General features: G+C 38.5%; 1 protein-coding gene across 2 annotated transcripts in view; it reads right to left on the reverse strand.

The window, feature by feature from the left end:
- LOC105488972 (EPM2A glucan phosphatase, laforin) overlaps nucleotides 1–23134 on the reverse strand; it is a 131186-nt gene extending 108052 nt beyond the window's left edge. For both annotated transcript variants that reach the window (XM_024795101.2, XM_011753520.3), the window contains exon 1: nucleotides 22811–23134. In XM_024795101.2, coding sequence (XP_024650869.1) covers nucleotides 22811–23111 — 301 coding nt within the window. In that variant the 5' untranslated portion in view covers nucleotides 23112–23134. The remainder of the gene's footprint in view (nucleotides 1–22810) is intronic.
- Nucleotides 23135–24505: the final 1371 nt, after the last annotated feature.

The raw sequence follows: 24505 nt of genomic DNA on the forward strand, positions 1-24505 counted from the left end.
GGATATGAACAGACAGTTCTCAAAAGAAGACATTTATGCAGCCAACAGACACATGAAAAAATGTTCATCATCACTGGCCATCAGAGAAATGCAAATCAAAACCACAATGAGATACCATCTCACACCAGTATGGTGATCATTAAAAAGTCAGGAAACAACAGGTACTGGAGAGGATATGGAGAAATAGGAACACTTTTACACTGTTGTTGGGACTGCAAACTAGTTCAACCATTGTGGAAGACAGTGTAGCGATTCCTTAAGGATCTAGAACTAGAAATACCGTTTGACCCAGCCATCCCATTACTGGGTATATACCCAAAGGATTATAAATCATGCTGCTATAAAGACACATGCAGACATGTTTACTGTGGCACTATTTACAATAGCAAAGACTTGGAACCAACCCAAATGCACATATACACCATGGAATACTATGCAGCCATAAAAAAGGATGAGTTCATGTCCTTTGCAAGGACATGGATGAAGCTGGAAACCATCATTCTTAGCAAACTATCGCAAGGACAAAAAACCAAACACCGCATGTTCTCACTAATAGGTGGGAATTAAACAATGAGAACACTTGGACACAGGAAGGGGAACATCCCACACTGGGGCCTGTCGTGCAGTGGGGGGAGTGGGGAGGGAGAGCATCAGGAGATATACCTAATGTAAATGACGAGTTAATGTGTGCAGCACACCAACATGGTACATATATACATAAGTAACAAACCTGCACATTGTGCACATGTACCCTAGAACTTAAAGTAAAATAAAATAAAATAAAATAAAGCTCACAGAAAATGCATATTGTGGAAAAACTATGCATAGGTTTCAAAATTTCTTGGAACTAAAATAAACTTATACTAACTTGTTATAACATATCTGACCAAGGTCTAATTTGAGGCAATAAGAAGAATAAGGCATCAGTTTGAAAAGAGCTCCTTTACAGCAACATGAATTCTGCTTAAAACTGAAGCAAGAACACACATCAAATTTATGGTGAAGTTCAGGTGGAAGAGTGGTGAAATCATTGATGCTTTACAAAAAGCATCAAAAGTTTATGGAGACAAAGCCCCAATGAAGTCAGCATTTTTTCATATATAACTCATTTTAAGAAGGGATGAGACAATGTTGAAGATGAAGCCTGCAGCAACAGACCACCCACATCAATTTACAAAGAAAAAATTTTTCTTGATAGGAAGATGACCAATAATTAACAGCAGAAACAATAGCTGGGTCAGCTTACACAATTCCTAGCTGAAAAATTAAATTTGAACAGACTTTCCATTCAATGGGTGCCAAAACCATTGCAGACAAGAGCAGGGCTTTCAATGAAAATTTTAAACAAATGAGATCAAGCTTCTGAAGCCCTGCTTTGAAGAATTACAACAGGAGATGAAACATGACTTTACCAGTATGATCCTGAAGACAAAGTACAAGCAAAGCAATGGCTACTGAGAAGTGAAAGTGGCCCAATCAAACCACAAATTGATGGTCAAGAGAATATATCATGACAGCAGTTTTGGAGATTCTCAAGGCATTTTTCCTATTGATTTTCTGTAAAGTAAAAAAAAAAAAAAAAAAAAAAAAAAAGATAGCATCTGCTTATTATGAGTGTTTTGAGAACGCTAGCCAAAGCTTTTTTTTTTTTTTTATACTTTAAGTTCTAGGGTACATGTGGCTAACATGCAGGTTTGTTACATATGTATACTTGTGCCATGTTGGCGTGCTGCACCCATCAACTCGTCAGCACCCATCAACTCGTCATTTACATGAAGTATAACTCCCAATGCCATCCCTTCCCCCCCCCCGCCGCCTATGAGGGGCCCCGGTGTATGAAGTTCCCCTTCCCGAGTCCAAGTTATCTCATTGTTCAGTTCCCACCTATGAGTGAGAACATGCAGTGTTTGGTTTTCTGTTCTTGCGATAGTTTGCTGAGAATGATGGTTTCCAGCTGCATCCATGTCCCTACAAAGGACACAAACTCATCCTTTTTTATGGCTGCATACTATTCCATGGTGTATATGTGCCACATTTTCTTAATCCAGTCTGTCACTGATGGACATTGGGGTTGATTCCAAGTCTTTGCTATTGTGAATAGTGCCGCAATAAACATACGTGTGAATGTGTCTTTATAGCAGCATCGAAAAGTGGGCAAAGGATATGAACAGACATTTCTCAAAAGAAGACATTCATACAGCCAACAGACACATGAAAAAATGCTCATCATCACTGGCCATCAGAGAAATGCAAATCAAAACCACAATGAGATACCATCTCACACCAGTTAGAATGGCAATCATTAAAAAGTCAGGAAACAACAGGTGCTGGAGAGGACGTGGAGAAACAGGAACACTTTTACACTGTTGGTGGGATTGTAAACTAGTTCAACCATTATGGAAAACAGTATGGCAATTCCTCAAGGATCTAGAAGTACCATATGACCCAGCCATCCCATTACTGGGTATATACCCAAAGGATTATAGCCAAAGCTTTAGCAGAAAAATGCCTGGAAAAGCCTCATCAGAGAGTTTTTCTCCACCATGACTATGCTCCTACTCATTCATCTCATCTAACAAGCACAATTTTGTGAAAGTTTCTATGTGGAATCATTAGGCATCCACTTTACTGTCCTGATTTGGCTTGGCTCTTTCTGACTTCTTTTTGTTTTCTAATCTTAACAAATCTGTAAAGGGCACAAATTTTTCTTCAGTTAATAACGTAAAAACAAAAAAGATTGCATTGATATGGTTTAATTTCTAAAACCCTCCGTTCTTAAGGGATAGACTAATAGCTGGTATCATCACTTAAAAAGTGTCTTGACTATGATGGAAGTTACATTGAGAAATAAAGTTTGTGTTTTTATTTTTATCTTTTAATTCCATTTTCCACAAATTTTTTAAAGCCCCCTCTTGTAGCAGATGTGTTAGTACATCTTTCCCTGAGTCTGAGATTTCTTTACCTGTTACAATGAAGTAAAGCACTATATGAAACCAATGCATGCATTTCACACTAAAAGCTTCAGTGTCCTGTCCAAGTTAGGCACATTGACAGTCTATTTTGCAGTTTCCTATTGCCCATCTAAGGATTACCTGGAACAACATCATCTGAGGAGATATTTTAAAAACCTGGACTCTTTCAACACAGCAATGAAAAGGCAAATAAGCCCACTGAAAATGGGCAGAGGATTTGAATAGACATTTCTCCAAAGAAGATACATACACATCTGTGTCTATAGAAGATACGTATGTGTTATACACCATGGAATACTATGCAGTCATAAAAAGGATGAGTTCATGTCCTTTGTAGGGACATGGATGAAGCTGGAAACCATCATTCTCAGCAAACTATCGCAGGGACAAAAAAAAGAAACATTGCATGTTCTCACTCATGGGTGGGAGTTAGACAATGAGAACACTTGGACACAGGAAGGGGAGCATCACACACTGGGGCCTGTCATGGGGTGGGGGGAGGGGGAAAGGATGGCACTGGGAGATATACCTAATGTAGATGATGAGTTGATGGGTGCAGCACACCAACATGGCACATGTAACAAACCTGCAAGTTGTGCACATGTACCCTATAACTTAAAAGTATAATAAAAAAAACGAAAAAGAAAAAGAAAGTAACACACACACACAAAAAAAAAGAAAGAAAAAAGAAGAAGAAGATACATACGTATGTATCTTCCATATTGACATACGGCCAATAAGTACCTGAAAAGATACTCAACATCATTAGTCATTAGGGAAATCAAAACCACAATAAGACCCCATTTCACACCTTCTACAATGGCTAAAATTAAAAATACACACAATAACAAGAATGTGGAAAAACTAAAACTCTCATACACTGCTGGTGAGCAGAAAATAGTGCAGTCACCTTGGAAAACAGTTAGGAATTTCCTCAAAAAGTTAAACATAGAGTTACCATATGATCCAGCAGTTCCACTTCTGGGTACATACCCAATACAAGTAAAAACATATGGTCACACAAAAACTTATATGCAAATGCTCACAGTACCACTATTTTAAAAGTGAAAATGGCTTTTACCTCCATCAACTGGTGAGTGAATAAAGAAAATGTGACACACCCATACAACGGAATATTACTCAGTAATAAGGGTTAATGAAGAACTGAGACATGCTACAACACGTACAAACCTCCAAAACATTAACATCAGTAAAAGGAGCCAGCTACAAAGGGCCACATATTGTATGACTCCATTTCTATGAAATATCCAGAACAGGCAAAGCCCTAGAGACAGAAAGTACATTAGCCTGAGGATAGGGGAGGGAGGAATAAAAATTGGTAATGAGCATGGAGTTTCTTTTTGGAATGGCAAAAATGTCATAAGAATAAGTGTTGATAGTTACGTAACACTTTGTGAATGTAGAGTTGTCTCTCAGTTCCCGTGAGTGATTGGTCACAGGACTGCTGGCAGATACCAAAATCTGCAGATGCTTAAGTCCCAGATATAAAATGGCATAGTATTTGCATATAAACTACACACAACCTCCTGTATGCAGTAAGCCCTCAGTGAACATGGTAGATAGGTTCTTAGAAACTGTGACTTTAAGTGTAATGATGCATAATAAACCAATTTTACTATAGCGAAGTGATATTTAAATAAGATTGAAGTTTCTATGGCATATTTCTGGTCATAAAAACGTCACCAAGCTTCTCAATAAATATCCCAAACACTTCTCATATTAAACACTGAAATAAATGTGAACTATACACATATTTAAGAAAGATGAATAAAGACAAGTGTATTAGTCCATTTTCACAATGCTGACAGACATACCTGGGACGAGCAATTTACAAAAGAAATAGGTTTAATTGGCCTTACAGTTCCATGTGGCTGGGAAAGCCTCACAATCATGGCAGAAGGCAAGTAGGGACAAGTCACATCTTACATGGATAACAGCAGGCAAAGAGAAAGAGAGCTTGTGCAGGGAAACTCCACCTTCTAAAGTCATCAGATCTCATGAGACTTACTCACTATCATGAGAACAGCATGAGAAAGACCTGCCCTCATTATTCAATTACCTCTCACTGGGTCCCTCCCATAACATGTGGGAATTCAAGATGAGATTTGGGTGGGGACACAGCCAAACCATATCAACAGGTAAGAAAATTATTTAACCAATTAGTGGTGAGTCAGTGAATGACTGCTGTAACAGGGGTGGTGATGGGTTACATTGAGGAACAAATGTTTGCAAAGTGAAAAATCAGCACCTCCTGCCACCACTCAGTTCCAAAACGATCACAAACAGGGAGGCTCACTGAGCACTTTGGTAGCATATTATTTGCTGTCAAGCATTTGTATGATTATCATATACTTTACAGATTTTTGCTTGACAATAATTTGCATTCATTTCTTCATTCATTTACCAACTCAATTATTTCAGTTCAGGATCAAGGGTGGCCAGATTTCATCCCTGCAGGTGCTAGACAGGCACCCACCCTAGATAGGACACCCTTCTATGGCAAGGCACTCATACACACCTACACTCACTCTGACTGGGATCATACATACATGCCAAAGAACCACACAGGGACAGCTTTAAGATGTGGGAGGAAAACAAAGGACGTGGAGAGAACCCACACAGACACAGGAAGAACATGCAGACTCCGCAGACAGGGGCCCTGGCAGGAAATGATCTTTTTCTCATTAACATTGTAATGAAAAAACATTCAATGAAAGATGTTATTCGAGGATATGTTGTACTTTAAATCAGGGATCCCAACCTATGGCCAACTTCCTCCCTTAGAAACCAGGTTGCACAGCAGGAGGTAAGCAGGCGAGTGAGTGAGCAAAGCTTCATCTGTATTTACAGCTGCTCCCCATCACTCACATTATGGACTGAACTCTGTGTCCTGTCAGACCAGCGGCACAGTAGATTCTCATAGGAGCACAAACCCTATTGTGAACTGCACTTGGGAGACATCTAGGTTGCGGGCTCATTATGAGAAGCTAATGCCTGCTGATGTGTCACTGCCTTCTCTAACCCATAGATGGGACCATCTAATTGCAGGAAAACAAGCTCAGGGCTCCCACTGATTCTACGTTATGGTGAGTTGTAAAATTATTTCATTACATATTACAATGGAGTAATAATAGAAATAAAGCGCACAATAAATACAATGTACTCGAATCATCCCACAAACATCCCCATCTCCCTAGTCCATGGAAAAACTATCTTCCACAAAACTGGTCCCTGGTGACAGAAAGGTTAGGGACCGCTGCTTTAAATCGTCTCTAGGTTACTTATACTATTAAATACCTAATACAATGCCGGCACATCACTCCACTTGTGTGGAATCAACATAATACTTGGCAGACGGCAAATTCAAGTTTTCCTTTTTAGAATTTTGTAGAATTTTTTCCTGAATATTTTCAATCCAAGATTGGTTGAATCCACAGATGCAGAATCCATAGGGACAGAAGGCTGAGTGTCCTCAAAACCACTGAACTGTACACTTTAAACGGATGAATTCTATGGTATGTGAATTACATCTCAGCAAACTGTTATAAAAAAATATGAATTCCCAGGATCCACCCATGAGGATTCTGCAGGTCTGTGATTTAAAAAGCTCCCAAGGTGATCCTAATGCATTCCAGGACAGGGCATCACTGGTGTGCCTAGAAAATTCACTAGAAAGTTGTCTGATGTTTTATGTTTGACAGAAAAGAAAAAATATCAGTAGAGACCGCTGGAAGTAACCCGTGCAGCAAGAGATGCGATCCCTGCCCACCTCCTCCAGGCCCCAAGAAAAAAGCCCCTATCCGCTTCCCACAGTGGCCGCCCCACAGCCTCCTGCAGCCACCATTCCCACCCTCCTCACAGCTGTGGCAGTCTTCTCACTCAGGATTCCTTCACCCCAAAATGCGTTCGTGCAGCTCACCCCACACCACCACACACCCAGGGAACCCCACCACAAAAAGCTTAAACATCTTTGAAACCCTCCGACTTTGGCTCTTTCCTTGTCATTTTAATAATATCAGCCTTTCTCCTGTCTCCCTCACATGGAGGATAAAGCCTGAGCACCCATTTCTTCTTGGATTCAGATCATATTTTTTAAAACAGCTTTGTTGTATTTATTCCCATAATTGCAATACAAAAATAAATGAGAGAATATCCTATTTTTCATTAAATACCAAGTTCAAAATACTATCCCTACTATAAAGCCTTCCCAACCCCTTTCTCCCTCCTGAATTCCCACCCAGATGGACTTCCTCCACAACACTGCATACAGGTTTCAGACTTCCGCTTTGGTCCTTACTTGACAATAAGCATTTTTTCCCCTCAACTAAAAATATCTCTTAACCTCAAGGGCTGTAAATTTTTCATCTTGGTATCCCAGTACCTATCACAATTCCAGGTGTATAACTGAGCTTCCAAGTTTTTAAATGAGTAGAATAAATGAATAAAATACTGATTCTGATTTGCTGGGTTTTAGTTGTCCTAATTGAAGGGATAAAATTAATAGAGATCTCTTCTCAGTGGTTAATACCAAAATAACAATTTAAACAATACTAAAACTTGAGGTTTAAAAAAGTTAACACATTTTTGAATTACCAGAATACCTAGAAGAGTTTTTAGTGTTTTTTTATGTTTCATTTGGATCATATCTCTCAACATTTCTCATCTCTAATTAGATTGATTCCCTAATGGATTCTAAGTACATCCCTCTGAGAGATAACAAAACTTCTTCAACCACAATCAAAAGACAACATTATCAAGCTAAAATTTCAGATTCAAACTTCTAACCTCATTAAGTAAAGACTGAAGTCTGTGCAAAAAAGCATACATAGTCTTTTATGGGATACTTCTTCATTGTAGAGAAAACATGAGACATTGCCAAAACTAAGAAACACAAACCAATGACAAAATATTGTCAATATTTTTATATAAAATAGTTTTACTTCCATTTACAAGCAATACTCAAATACATTAAGTAAATTCTTCCTCATACTTATTCTGAACTAGTAAGTGTTAAAGCAATACTTTAAACCAATGTCTTTTTGGACAACACTCAGAATTACTTTTACCTCAGAAGTCCATGGGTGAAATTCAGGATAGCTCTAAATTGAAGATGATGGAACTAACAGTGTGACCCCAAAATATTGTTTTCCATGTGTGGGGTCCCAGATTATTCCAGTTCTGGAATTGTGCCAAATACTGATTGTCATATTCATCAAACAGATAGACTTTTGCTGACTCCAAACAATAGAGATGGTAATATTTTGGTATTTTATGGCAAAAGGCATGAATGTAAATGTCATGCTAACTTCTTCTAAACATACACAGTTCATAAAATCTACAAATATAATGTTGAGAGATGTTGGTAATAGATCAAACCATGATAAAATTTCTCTTTGCTCACAGAAACAGTATTGAGCCTTTTATGACTAAGATTTAAAAGACAATAATTTTATAACAACCTGACCAGGTGCAGTGGCTGGCACCTGTAATCCCATTACTTTGGGTTGCCTAGACAGGTGGATCACTTGTGTTTCAGGAGTTTGAGACCAGTCTGGGCAACATGGAGAAACCCCATTTCTACTAAAAGATACAAAAATTAGCTGGCCATGGTGAAATAATGCCTGTGGTTTCAGCTACTCGGGAGGCTGACGTGGGAGGATAGCTTGAGCCTGGGAGGCGAAGGCTGCAGTGAGCCAAGATCATGCCACTGTACTCCAGCCTGGGTGACAGAGCCAGACCTTGTCAAATAAAAAAGAGTAAAAATCATTCCCTTAATTCTCTCAAGTTTTAGTTAGCTAAAATTCAGGATAAAATGCTACATTCACGTGGCATTACAATTTCCCATTTAAAAACATAAAGATCACGGAATTGAAACTGTTGGGCTTCTCACTCCTGTACGTACTGGCTGCACTACAGGCCTGAGCTATCTGGACTTTGCCCAGGATGCCAGCATCAGAGCAAAAAACTTAGAAGATATTCCAGATAATGAAACTCAAACTGGTGATGGTGTTGGAAAAATAAAACATTTTAATGAGCTTACTGGAACAGAAGTCCTAGGACCAACAATGGTACTAAAACTTCTCACACCTGGTGGAGGTCCAGACAGTCAATCTTGACCTGTCAGCCTTATTCTAGCTCTTTCAGAAAAAGGTGCAATCTCCTAAGACAACTCTTATCTCATTGAACTATGTGTTTACTGGCTTTCTGCAAGCACAATTCATTCTCACAACTCAAACACATGAGCATTCACTCTCATTCATTCACAACTCATTCTCATATCTCAGACACATTCACTCTCACATCTCAAACACATTAGCATTATTTTTACACAAATAAAACATCCCCATCAGATGCCTATTATTTCTCTAGACATCATAAAATATGGTATACTGGTTTAAGCTTATACTTTATCCAAACTATTATTTTGTTTCTGGTAGGTCACCAAAAAACAATTCATAACATTGTAATTGCTTTACTACCTTTTTGGGGGGAAAAGTTCATAACTTTTGTCTCTTCTCACCTGTGAGCATGCAACAGTACTTTCTTTAATTTGCCCTAATATTAGAACCTCTATTCTGCTTCTACAGAACATGAACAAATCATCTAAAAGTAGCAAGTAATATCATTTCAGCTCTCATTAACCCTGGCAAATGATGGAAGACCAGATACGGGGGGACATAGAATGAGAAACAGTAGCAGTTTTTATACCTGGATTATTTTAGTCTGGCACAATTTTATTTTGGATTTGTAGAAGACTGTGGTTTGATCCAAGAGTAAGGGAAAAGACTTTTCATCTGGATTTGAACGTATTTCTTGATAATGTTCTCAAAAACTCTGAATCATTTTGCCTGAAACAACACATTAAATGAATATTCTTTTGAAAAAGGATAGGGGAATTAAGAGAAATGTCAAGGAAAAGGACCAGTTGGAATAAACAGAGTCTCTACTCACCTCCCAGTTTTGTTGGCATTTTCTCTCAATTCTCTTCTCACTGATAATACAAAGATACCGCACATCCTACACAAACACAAAGAACTTCTCCCTATTAAGTTCTAGAGCTCAGAGTTTGTATATGGGATATTAAAATTTACTTGCCAAATTTCCATGCCCTGCCTAGTAGAGGTGATGTGGTATAGAAGGGAATACCAAATTATAACACCTGAAATATTAAGAATAATTTGGTGAATGAAATATTAGAAAAGATTTATTCTCTTATGGGTTGAGTTGTGTCCCCCAAAAGTCATATAAAAGTCCGAACTCCTAGATCCCCATAATGTGATCTTATTTGAAGATAGGGTGTTTGCAGTGGTAATAAAGTTAAAATGAGGTCATTAGGAGTGGCCCCAATCCAATATGATTAGTGCCTTTTTAAGAAGAAATTTGGGCACAGAGACACAAAGAGAGAAGATGGTGTTAAGATGCAGGGAGAAGACAGCCATCTATACACCAAAGAAAGAGGCCTGGAACAGATAATTCCCTCACAGCTTTCATAAGAAACCAACTCTGATAGCACCTACATTTTGGGCCTTTAGGCTCCAGATGTGTGGAACAATAAATTTCTGTTAAACCACCCAGCGTGTGGTACTTGATTATGGCTGCCTTCACAAACAAATGTGTTATTTTAAAGATGTAAAATTTCATGTTGATTTGTTTAATCTTCTTAAATTATAATAGATTCAAGGATTCAAAATTTTTTATGTCAAATATGCTCTAACATAAACATTGTATCACAAAAGGTGATATGAAATGAAGGGAAATTACAGTTTGTGCAGGACAAATGAAAGACTGGAGCAAAAAAATAGTGACAATTTGAAGGATGAATTTATGGCCATTAAAATCTAAGAATATAAAACCTGATTCAGAGTATCATTGAGTGGGGACGTGCCAATCTAATGACACATTATAATTAGAGTTAAGGATTTTCATCATGAAGGGAGTTCCAAAATAAATAATCTAATTTCACAAGAAAGATATAGTTTAGACTATATACATATACATACATACAGAACACAAAAATACACAAATATACAAAAAATTATAAATAAGTTAAATAACAAAATCAAGACTTATTTTGCAAAAAAATTAGGAATATGTTGGACAAATATCTGCCTGCAAAATTTTTAAAAATCAGTAGAGATTTCTGTTCCTGCCTACAAAAAGAACAACTAGAAAAATGGCAAACTTCATGAAATATTTGTTTTTGAAAGTTGAATAAAAGGCAGTACAGGACTATAATCCCTAAGAGAAGAAAACTAACAAGATGAATGATATAAATCCATGGATTTCTGACTTCAAGGCATTTCCAAACCATGCCATAGGGATGGGGAGCCTTCTTTCACATTTGGGGAGAACAAAGTGAGAGTTAAATACCAGAGATGAGAAAGCTATACAGACAAAGAGGTCCGTAAAACTGCATAAAAGTTTCCTAGATTCTTTGGCTGCATGTCAATTGTGGATGCAAAAGGTAAACTTTGACAGAGTCATACAAAGAACAAATGGCAAGAAAAGAAAAATTTCTGAAAATTGTAAGCCAGACAACTTGCAGAGCTTACACAGAACTGGGAAAAATTTTAGTCTCCACCAGACAGAGTGAGGAAATCTTGGGGCACTGAGTACATTGAGGCATTCAGTAAAGAATCCAGAGTTCATTGCTTAATAGTGGGGCTGCACTAACCCTCCTAGAGACCTGCCCTTGTAAACCTTCAAGAGGAACCTCACATAGAACAAGCTAATCCACAAGTAACTTAACTGTCAGAAACTAATCCAAACTCTATGAAACAATGTAAATTACAACAGCGAGCATGCAAGCAAAAAACAATAGATACAAAAGTTAATTTATTTCCTAGATATCAGCAAAGAACTGAAATTTAATTGTTTAAGAAAAACTAAATATACTATTTAAAACAGCACACCAAAACCCCTTATGTATAAATCTAACAAAACTGGAGACATATTCTATGTTCATAAGTTGGAAAACTCAATATTGTTAAGATGTCAGTTCTTCTGAACTCAATCTATAGCTTCAACACAAAATCACAGCAAGCTATTTTGTACAAGTCAACAACTGATTCTAAAAAGTATTTGGAAAAGCAAATGACCAAGAAGAGCCAACACAATTTTGAAGAACAAGAACAAAGTTAGAAGATTCACACTACACTATTTCAAGATTAGTATAAAGCTACAGTAATGAACAGAATGTGATACTGGCTTCAAAAAAAAAAAAACAGACATATAGAACTGAAGAGAGAGCACAGAAATGGACATATGCAAATAAAATCAGGTGGTTTCTAACAAAGACACTTCAAAAAACAATGGACAGTATTTTCAACAAACTGTCCTGGAACAAGTGGATGTCCATATGGGGAGCAAAAAGAACCTAGCCACAGACCTTATATAAAACATAAAAACTAACAGAAAATGGCTTATAAATATATGCATATGTAAAAACTTCCAAAAATAACATAGGAGAAAAACTAGATGAACTTTGATTTGGAGAGGAGTTTTTTAATTCAATAACAAAAGCATAATCATGAAAGAAAAAAAAATTGTTGGATTTTATTAATAGTTTTGTTTTGCAACAGACACTGCTACGATAATAAAAAATAAGTCACATACTGAGAGAAAATATTTGCAAATCACTCATCTCTCAAAGGCTTGTATCCAAAATATATATAGAATTCTTAAAAATAATGAATTTAAAAAATTTAAAAATTAAAAGAAGATATGAACAGACACCCAAAGAATATATACAGATGGCAAATAAGTTTATAAAACAATGCTCAATATCATTTATTACAGAATTGCACATTTAAACAATGAGATACCACTATGCACCTGTTAGAGTTGTTATAATCCAAAACACTAACAACACCAATGCTGATAAAAATGTGGAACAGGAACTCTCATTCTATGCCAGTGGAAATGAAAAATACTAGGCCACTCTAAAAGATGATTTGGCAGTTTCTTACAATGCTGAATAGTCTTATCATATGATCCAGCAAACTCATTCCTAGATATCTACCCACTGATATAAAAATTCATACCTACACAAAAATCTGCACACCAATGTTTATTTATAATCACCCAAACCTGGACACAATCAAGATGTCCTTCAATAGGCAAATAAACAAAATGTGGAACATCCATATAATGGAATATCATTCAGCAATAAAAAAAAATTACAGCTACAGAAAAAAAATAGATAGATATTAAATATATTATTAAATGACAGAAGCCAGTCTGAAAAGGCTACACACTGCATGATTCTAATTACTTGACATTGTGGAAAGGCAAAACTATGGAGATAGTAAACAGATCAGTGGTTGCCAAGGGTTTGAGGAGTGGGGAGGGTTGAATAGACAAAAGACAGAGGAGTTTCTATGGAGGTGAAACTAGTCTAAATGAGACTAACATAATGAATACATGACACTGTGCATGTATCAAAATCCACAGAACTTTATATTACAAATAATATATTTCCCATATATATAATTAATATAAACACATATTTCTTTGTTTCACCAGCTAAGAAGGCCTACAAGCAACAATATCCCAGAAGGAAGAGGCACACTCACTGCCCAGATCTTGATTTCTAATACCATTCTACAATAAAATCAAACAGAGCTCCCTGGATAAATGTCCAATTTTAGCGTGGAGGAAGGAAACATAAAAGATGATCTCAGAACACCTTGTAGTGCCAGAAAATAAGGAAGTACTCAAAAACAAAGAAATCAAAAATCACACACACAAAGACGGGGGGATGTCAAAGAGACACAGAAGAGAAGCCACCAAAAGAGTTCTCAATGGCCAAACCTGAAATAAACTGAACGAGAAAATAAAGTAGTAAGATATTTAAACCAAAGTATAAAATAATATCTGTGAATTCATATATATAAAAATAATTGAATAGGTAAATAAATGAGGGAGAAGAGACAAACCCTCCATACAAATACATTCCAGATAATTAATGCAGATATTCTGCCCTCAAGCTGGCGGAACATAACTTCTCACTTTTTAAATGTGAGCAATGCACAGTGACTTCTTCTGAAAGACCACAGTATGGAAATACGGGGAAAACACAACTTTCACAGCAGAGAAAACTAACAAATACAACTTCGACTACATGATCAAGGTCATCACAAACGGTAGTAAGTCATGTTAATAGTATAGATCCTTGATATGATGTAATAAAGAAGGCACTTTACTTCGATGGTCTTCCCAAAAACCCATAATCCAAGTCTAATGACAAGAAAAAACACCAGAAAAATCCCAATTGAGAAACTTTCTGCAAAATACCTGATGAACACTATTCAAAACTGTCAAGGTCATTGCAGAAATACATAAAGTCTGAGAAACTATCACAGTCATAAATAATAAATGTAATGTGGTCATATAGTTAAGGTCTTAGAAGAGAAAAAGTATGTTAAGTAAAAAATAATGAAATATGAATGAAATTTGGATCCTAGTTAAAAATCATGTATCCACATTGGTCCTTAATTCTCACAAGTGTCATACTAATATAAAATATTAACAAAAGAGGAAACTGGTAAGGAGTATATGAGAACTCTCTATACTGTCTTTGCAACTTTTCTGTAAAATCTAAAATTATTCTAAACAGTTTATTCTTAAAAATACATAATTTATAATTTATCATACCTTAAAATAATCCATAAATAAAGCTCAGCTATGGTTACTCAAAAAAGACATGGAAAGAAGTAGTCAAATACTATCAATAACTGTTAGAAAAATTAGTCAACAGAAACCACACCCAAATATGACATAGATAAGGAAACGAGAAAATAAAGACTGACTATATCTTCAACATCGTCACGAATTTAAAGAAAAACATAAGCTAAATGAGAACAAAAGAAGAAGATGCACAAGAATACTGAATAGAACTTCTAGAGACGAGAAATACAGTATCTGAAAATAAAATTTCACTGGATGGGATTCACAACAGATTAGACCTAGAGGAAAGCCTCAATCTTCTTCTTATTTACATAACAGAGAAATGAGTATCTGCCTTGCAGTGTTGTTATAAGGACAAAGGGTAATTTAATTGAAAGCACCTAAGAAGTAATTAGCCCATGGTTTAAAAAAAAAAAAAAAACCCTCCATCTCTTTCTGTTCTGTGCTCTATTCATCCAACCAATATTTACTGCGCAGCTACTATGTATCAACTACAATTGCAAGATATAAAAGAATGAATAAAATACATAGTCCCTACACTCATAGAGCTCACAATCTGGTAGAAGACAGAAACCAAAAAATACACAAATAAATGTTGTACATGATATCTTTTGTTTTAACTGTAGCATGCATTGTTAGCTGCCTACCTAAAATCTACTCTCCTCATTCTTCTTGGTAATCAGTACCCTAATTTTCTTCAGGAAAGGAATGTGCTGGCCTAAATAAAGCACTTTCCCAGCGATACGGTTTGGATTTTTGTCCCCACCCAAATCTCATGTCTGAACAGTAATCCCCAATGTTGAAGGAGAGGCCTGGTGAGAGATGATTGAAACATGGGGGCAGACTTCCTCCTTGCTGTTCTTGTGAAAGTGAGTTCTCATGAGATCTGGTTGCTTAAAAGCATGTAGCACTTCCCCTTCTCTCTCTTCCTCCTGCTCCAGCCATGTAGGACATGCCTCCTTCCCCTTTGCCTTCTGCGATGTTTGTAAGTTTCCCAGGGCCTCCCAAGCCATGCTTCCTGTACAGCCTGGAAAACCATGAGCCAATTAAACTTCTTTTCTTTATAAATCACTCAGTCTTAGGTCATTCTTTATAGTAATGCAAGAACTAACACAGAAAATTGATTCTGGGAAGAGGTGCATTGCTATAAAGATACCTGAATATGTGGAAGCAGCTTTGGAACTGGGTATTGGGCAGAGGTGGGGACAGTCTGGAGGACTCAGAGGAAGACAGGAAGATGAAGGAAAGTTTGGAACTTCCTGGAGACTTGTTGAATGCTTGTGACCAAAATGCTGATACTGATAGGGACAGTGAAGTCCAGGCAGAGGTGGTCTCAGATGGAGATGAAGAACTTACTGGGAACTAGAGTAGCCATTCATGTTGTACTTTAGCAGAGAGACTGGCAGCATTGTGCCCCTGCTCTAGAGATCTGTGGAAATCTGAACTTGAGAAAGATGATTTAGAGTATCTGGTGGAAGAAATTTCTCAGCAGCAAAGCATTCAAGATGTGGTCTGGCTGCTTCTAACAGCATACACTCATATTTATGAGCAAAGAGATCATCTGAAACTGGAACTTATACTTAAAAGGGAAGCAGAGCATAAAAGCTTAGAAAAGTTGCGGCCTTGCCATGTGGCAGAAAAGAAAAACCCATTTTCAGGGAGGAATTCAAGCTGGCTGTAGAAATTTGCAAAAGTAAAGAGAAGCTGTATATTAATAGTTAAGACAATGTAGAAAAGGCCTGGAAGGCATTTCAGAGATCTCCATAGCAGCTCCTCTCACCACAAGCCTGGAGGCCTAGGAGGAAAAAATAGTTTCATAGGCCCAGGGCCCCACTACCCTGTACAACCTCAGGACACTGCTCCCTGAATCCCAGCTTCTCCACCTCCAGCCTTGGCTAAAATGGTCCCAGATATGTCTCACTCCACTGCTCCAGAGGATGCAAGCCATAATTCTTGGAGGCTTCCATGGGATGTTAAGCCAGCTAGAGCACAGACAGCAAGAGTTGAGGCTTTGGAGCCTCCACCTAGATTTCAGAGGATATATGGACACACCTAGATATCCAGGCAGAAGTCTGCTGCAGTGGCACAGCGCTCAGGGAGAATATCTACTAAGGCAGCACAGAGGGGAAATGTTGAGTTGGAGTCCCCAAACAGAGTTCCCACTGGGGCACTGCCTACTGAAGCTATGAAAAGAAGGCCACTGTCCTCTAGATACTACAATGTTAGATTCACCAACAGCTTGTACCGTGAACCTGGAAAAGCCACAGGCACTCAATACCAGCCCATGAAAGCAGCCAAGGGGGCTGTACCCTGCAGAGCCACAGGGGTAGAGATGCCCATGGCCTTGAAAGTCCACCCCTCACATCAATGTTACCTGGGTGTGAGACATGGAGTCAAAGGAAATTATTTTGGAACTTTAAGATTTTATGGATGCTCTGCTGGGTTTTGGACTTGCATGCAGCCTGTAACCCCTTTGTTTTCACTAATCTCTCCCTTTTGGAATGGGAGTATTTAGCCAATGTCTGTACCCCCATGGTATCTTGGAAGTAATTAAGTGGTTTTGATTTTACAGGCTCCTAGCCAAAAGGGACTTGCCTTGTCTCGGATGAGACTTTGGACTGTGAACTTCTGAGTTAATGCTGAAATAAGGTGAGACTTTGGGGGACTGTTGAGAAGAAAAGATTGTATTTTACAATGTGAGAAGGATATGAGATTTGGGAGAGGCCAGAGGCAGAATGATATGGTTTAGATTTGTGTCCCTGCCCAAATCTCACGTCTGAATTATAATTCCAACAGGAGGAAGGGCCTGGTGGAAGGTGATTAAATCATGAGAGTGGACTTTCCCCTTGTTATTCTCATGATAGTGAGTAGGTTCTCATGGGATCTAGTTGTTTAAGTGTGTAGCACTTCCCTCTTTCTCTCTTCTTCCTGCTCCAGCCATGCAGATCGTCCCTGCTTCCCCTTCATCTTCTGCCATACTTGTTAGTTTCCTGAGGCCTCCCCAGCCATGTTTCCTGTACAGCCTGCAAAACCATGAGCCAATTAAACCTCTTTTCATTATAAATTACCCAATCTCAGGTACTTCTTTATAGCAATGCAAGAACTGACTAATACACTCAGTCTCTTCTGCAGCAGAGGCAGTCAAACACAGTAGTTCTGGCCGATTCTAAACATAAAACAAAGTGGGAGTGTGGAGGTATTCTGGTAAAGTTTTTGCTTCCTAGATTATAGGCAATACCCATGGATGACTCTTCCACTCTTCCTTCTTCTCCCTTATTCCACTAAATGCACATGAGCTGAACAGAGCTGCAGCAGCCATCTTGTTGCCTTAAGGGAAAAGCCAAGAGAATACAGTGTGACACTGCGTGTGACATCCAATTTAGGCATGTAATCCTGAGCTTCTTGTGAGAAAACCTAGCTTGACAGAGTCAATTATCTTGAGAAACTAAAGCTAAACCCTGAGAAAAGCAAATCTGAGAATGAGAGAGTGAGAGGTAGAAAGCAAGTGAGGAGAGACAGGCTGTACTCCATGCTTCTTTCAGTTTGGTTATATGAATTGATTTTTTAAAAATTATTTTTAGGCTGGTTCACATTCAGTTACTATTACTTGCAATTAAAAAGTCCAATCCAGCATAGTCAATATGATTTTTAGACTGTAATAAGTGCTATAAGAAAAAGGAACAGATATTATAAGAAAGAATCAGAAGGTAGTTAGGGAGTCCTTCTACAAAAGCAACATGAAAGAGGAAACCTAACAAATAAACACATGTCAGCCTGGAGAAGAGTTGAAAGAACGGTTTCCCACCTGCCTCCTTCAACCCCTTCCCATCGCCAACATGGAATAAGCATGCTCTAAACACAGTAATGGAAGTGTTTCCTGGAAAGGAACCTAGTGTGGGTGTAGGAGCTGGAGACTGGGTGAAACAAGTCCTGTGATGTCTACAGGCCCACCCAACAGACCTAGAGGAAAAGAAAAAGGCAACTCCATTCAACAATAAAATATACTAAATTATCCCGCCTCATGATAAAGTTCTTTTTACGTTGTCAACAATAACGATCTTAAGCCTATGGCTCCTCAGCCACACACCCTGAGTGGAACTTTATCCTTCAAAAAATCTGCCAAATTATACAGTACTCCATGAGTGTTCTCCCATTTAGAGGAGGTTTTCAGTAAACATGACAATTTCAACAGAAAACCAGCACAGCTACCCCTACTGATCAGCATATCCTTCATTCATAAAAATGAATGGATATCCTAGGACTACCAGATATTGGAGAAAAATCAATAGAATAAAAGAACCATCAAGAAAAAAACAATTGACTACAGAGCACATGTATGTTTATAGCAGCAAAATTCACAATTGCAAAGATACGGAACCAACCTAAGTGCCCAACAATTAATGAGAACACAGGAACAGAAAACCAAACGCCGCATGTTCTCACTCATAAGTGGGAGTTGAACATTGAGAACACATGGACACAAGAGAGGTGAACATCACACACCAGGGCCTGTTGGTGGGTGGGGGTTGAGGGGAGGGAACTTAGAGGATGGGTCAATAGGTGCAGCAAACCACTATGGCACACGTATAATACTTACGTAACAAAACTGCACGTTCTGCACACGTATGCCAATTTTTAGAAGAATTTTTTTTAATGAACAACAACAAAAAAAAAAAGAGAGAGAGAGAGAGGAAGAAATCACAGAAAACTTCCCTGAGTTGAAGGAAACAATTTCTGGAATTTAAAGAGCCAATCAAGTGCCAAGTGATAAAACAGACTGCTAACAGGAATGGGCTTAGTTTGACATAAGAATTATCAGCCACAGATGCTAGAAATTACTGAGGCACAGTCTTCAAGGGAAAATTATTTTAAGACCAGAATACTGTACCAAATGATCAATCAAGATCATTTGATTGAAACGCAAATAAACCCAAATAAAGACCTTTTAGGAATTTAAGGGCTCAGATATTTTCTCTCTGATTTTACCATTTCTTGAAAATTATCCAAAGAAATGATTAAGGTTTTTAAGAAACAGGAAGATATACCATTTAAAACAGTGCAACTAATATAGGAGTTCAATTGTTTTCTTTAGTCTCAGGTTTGTAGCTAAAACCTGTGTGTGTGTATGTGTGTGTGTGTGTGTGTGTTTCTGTGTGTGTGCACGCGCCGAAGTAAGGAAGGGAGAGGAATGTGTAAGCTATTTTTCTTATCCTCTCATATAGGAGTAACTTCCTGCATAATAGCATTATAAGAATGAAATTTCTATATAATAGAAAGTCAACAGTCAATATTTTATATAAAACTGATATATATATCAGAAACATATATATATACACACACACAAAAATATATCAGAGAGCCATATATTAGTGAAAAGTGAAAATTAGAACAGGAATCCTAATTCTTCGAGGAAAAAAATTTTATTTTCAAGAAATAAGCAATATGCATTCATCAAGTAGTGCAATCAAGCTAGAACATTGTGAGAACTGGTGTAACTCTTCTGTTAAAAAAATTAATAACAAATTTTTAAACAAGTTGTAGAAGAACATTACAGTTCAAATATGAAGTAAAACAAAGTGTAGTACTATTTTAAGTCAAATTTGAGCATGATTTTTAGTGAAGAAAAGAGAATTTTTCCTTGCAGTTGTACAGTTTTCATGTCACAAAATTTTATTTCTTTGTTTACAATCTAATTGCACTACGTGGTTTCCTAATAATAGTAAAAAATAATACCTAGCCCTTATTTAACATTTACCATACATCCTCTTCTAAGTTCTTAATATATATCCTATTCTACAAAATACAGTTCATTTATTAGGCAGCTTGGTCCTTTCATTGTGAGCTGAGGTGATGCGCTTCAAATCCCACACTGGTTGGTGAGACCAGGCAATCAGGCTCCAGAATCCTTGCTTTTAAACACTTGGCTACCCTGCTTCTCATAAAACTCTCTGTTAATTTACAATGCTTAGAATCAGTCTATTTAACTTAAACAAGAAGGCACCGTAACAATCAGAAAACAGAATATAAATTATATAAAACCTGATAATGTAAAAGTCATAATAAACCAAGCTGAGGAGAGAGGAAGAAATGTGTAATATTTTTCTTACCCTCTCTTACAGGAGTAACTTCCTAGAAAGTCAACAGTCAACTTTTAATACAAAACTGAAAATAATTCCTGCTTGGATGGTAAAGAAAAATATTTATCAAAAAAAAACTGAAAATAACAGTAAGAAAAATCAGCAGAGAAGATAGAGAATGAACTTGAGCTAAATTCCTCGTATTTCATAACAGGTGTGATGGTTAATTTTATGTGCATTCAGTAGGTGTCAATATTTATTGCCTAATTTTAATTTTAAAAATTATGTATAACATATGGTAACTATTAGAAAAACTAAAAACAAAAGTTTGTGATACCTTAAGAAATAGCAACATAAGCAAACTACAGCATAGGGAAGACTATCAGAAAAGCTAAAGAAAAGAAGAACTAGGGAAAGGGAAGATCTTTGTTTCACACCATTTACATTTTTATCACAATTATCAGATATTTTATTTTAAAAAATAATTCTACAATACTATGAATAATAGTAATACCTGTAAAGAAAGGATAAACTGAAGATGGTATCTTTCGATTCTGTCATGGTAAAATAAAAGACCAATAAATGCTACCAGACCATAAGCCTAGTGGAGAACAAAAAGATAACAAGGATAATATATAAACATATTCCACTCTAACTTTCTTTACTGATTCTTTGTTTCTACATCATTACAGGCTAAATGGTCCATTCTTTTCAAATAAACTTCTAAAAAGACATTCATTTCATTGACTTCAGCTATTGAGTTACACCCACTCCAGTCTTCAACCTTGCACATTTCCCTTAAAGAAAGGGTCTGTCTCAATTCAGACATTGTTGGCGGGAGCTGACATTAGTTATCGCCCTTTTAGGGCATAATTTAGCAGTCCTTAATGAAGTGTTAAAAAAAATGACTGCATTTTGACCCAATAATTTCACTTCTTTGAATCCACTCTGTAGAAACACTCCCGAATGTTCAAAGATACCTGTAAAAGGAATTTCAATTAACCTACTACTGTTTATAACAGAGGAAAACTGAAAAGAACTTAAATGCACGTTCGTAGATGCAGAATAATTTGTTGCCATTTAAAATACATCTACATGTAAAATATATATCTACATGTAGTGACAGTGAAAGATGTCCGTAACATACTGTTAGGCAAGAAAAGCAAAAATTCAGAATTATGTATTATACAATTTTTGTAAAAAAAAAAAAGTATATGCATATACCACATACATAAATGTGTACAAGCACTGTGCTTAAGATTGTGTGGAGGAAACACTGTAAGTTTTTACTATGCAGATTTCTTTTTTATCATCATTATTATTCTACAACCAACATGTATTGTTTTAGTATTTTAAGAAATCAGGTCATGTCTCAATTGTCACATATCTGGGATTAAGAAAGAAAAAGAAATCCAAAAAGGGAAATATTCAATGTCTTTCCATTAGTTCATTCTCAATATCTAAGAAAAAAAAAAATCTAAGCAGCACGTTGCAGTCTAGGATTAGCGAAAACGCTACTTTCGTTGGTTGGATCGTTTTTCTTTTTAGTGAACTAGAGCAGGAAAATGAGCACACAAAACTCAACTAAAGCGGAGTTGGGCAGTTGAAGCCACCAGCGGCGCGAGGCCGAGCAGCCAAGGGACCCGCGAAGGAAGGACTTGGAGGGCGAGGGGGACTCGGAGAGCTAAGAGGGCCCCTGGCGGGAGACGAAGGGCACTGGCCCGTGAAGCAGCCGCGGTTGGAAAGAAGCTGAAGATTGGGTGTGCGGAAATCAGGTTAGAGAGGCAGGCGACCGAGGGGACTGGAAGGCGGCCGGGAGCGCTGTACGGGTCTAGGGAACCAGTAGGAAGCCGGAGCCGCCGCTGGCAGCGACAGCGTGGCTGGCAAAGCAGGGTCAGCCCGGGGCGTCCGGCGAGTGCGCAGGCACGCGGGCAAAGAGCCCGAGACGCGCGCCGCCGGGGCCTGCCGGGCACGCCCGAGGCCTAGGCCCCGGCTGGGGGTGCGGGCCGGAGCTCCTGCTCTACACCGGGGGCAGACGTCTGCTGGCAATACCTTCCCAGGAGAGCTCTCCTCCCGGCTCCCGCTTCAGGAACTTGTACCAGAACGTGTCCACGCGGCCCGGCTCCGCCCCGTCCTGCGCCGCCTTCTCGGCCGCCAGCTCCACCTCCCCGAGCCACAGGCCCGGCTCCTGCAGCGCCAGCGCCCCGGCGCCCACCGCGGTGCCTGCCGGCCTCAGGCGTACGGCCCCGCGCGGCTCCCAACGTCCCAGCTCGGGCCGCGACCCCACCACCAGCAGCTCTGGCCGGGCGCCGGCCACGGCGGGCGGCACCACCACCCCGAAGCGGAAGCGCATGGCGGGCGGCGGCGGCGCGAATCCCCGGGCCCTGAGTCCCCGCGGCCGGCAGGCCCGGCCTGAGCGTCAGGCGGCCGCGGCGATTGGGCGGCGGCGCGGGAGTCCGGGGCACCGGGGAGAACACGTGCTGTTCTGCGCGTTCTTTGGGCTGCATCACGCGGTTCCCGAGCCCAGGCCTCATCCAGGTCGGCGGCAAGGGGTCCGCGGAGCCGCCAGCCGCTTCTGTGCCCCGTAGCCTCACGGGCGGCTGATTTCCAGCTGTAGGCGCTGGGGACACGGCGAGCGGAAGGAAGAGAAAATGGGGTTCGGGGAGTGAGGAAAACTTCTAAGCCAGGCGATCGCCCAGTCCTCTCCAAGAGACTGAAAATTAACTTTATGAGGATCAAAGGAAGGGAATGGCCTCTAGACAGCCGCCTTATAATTGTGAAAAGGGGGAAGATCTTGGACCTGGTCTCTGGAGCGCGCCCTGTCTTAACCAAGTCACTTACTCTAGCGGGTCTCAGGTTCTTTATCTGTAAAATGAGGGTATAAAATAATGATCATTCTAGACCCTACCAGCTCTAAAGGACCTCTGATTGGTGGACAAGACCCGGAGCTGATGCAAAACATTACATACCATTCTCTTGTCTGAAAAGCCACATGTTCACTTTCTTTTTTCAAAAACTACATTTTTAGTAAGTTTAAATACTTTTAAGGTCAAAACGAAAACTAATTCTGTGACTATAAATGGACGCTTTTTTTTTTTTTTTTTTTTTTTTTTTGAGACGGAGTCTCACTCTGTCCAAATGTATGCATTTTTTAATGGAGTAAATTAAGAAAAAAAAAAACCTTTGTTTAAAATTTACTTTAAGTAAAAGCACTATTTTTTCAACTTAAAACCTTTTTGGATCAAGAAACAGTTTTTTTTAGCTGTCTGGCCCAAATCCAAAATTCGTACATTTTGGTGGGGAACTTCAATTTGTCACTGCCATAGGACAATCTTAAGACGAATATCCTGATACTTTTTGATTCTTTAACAAAATTATCGTTGTATTCTTCCGTTTATATATTCACTAACATTTAACATAACACAAATCTGTTATGTGAATTAAAGACACACAGAGGCATTTTTACCAGCGTTTGGAAGTTTGTGAATAGTGAGAGGGAACAGGCCAAAATTTCATGCGTTGAGAATATCATAAGTAAAACAGAAAGTGCAAAAATGTAAACTACACAAACTCAATCTCTTGGGGAACAATTAGAAAACTAATAATACATTTTACTCTTGAATACTGATATTCCACTCAAAGTTTGGTTGGTTGCTAAGCTTAAGAATAAACACTATGAAAAATGTGAAGACAGAAAGGCTGGCCAAACACAGTTGATTCGGTAGCAAATCAGACATCAAATCACAG

This window comes from Macaca nemestrina, chromosome 5 (genome assembly GCF_043159975.1).
Source record: "Macaca nemestrina isolate mMacNem1 chromosome 5, mMacNem.hap1, whole genome shotgun sequence".
NCBI classification, from domain to species: Eukaryota; Metazoa; Chordata; class Mammalia; order Primates; family Cercopithecidae; genus Macaca; species Macaca nemestrina.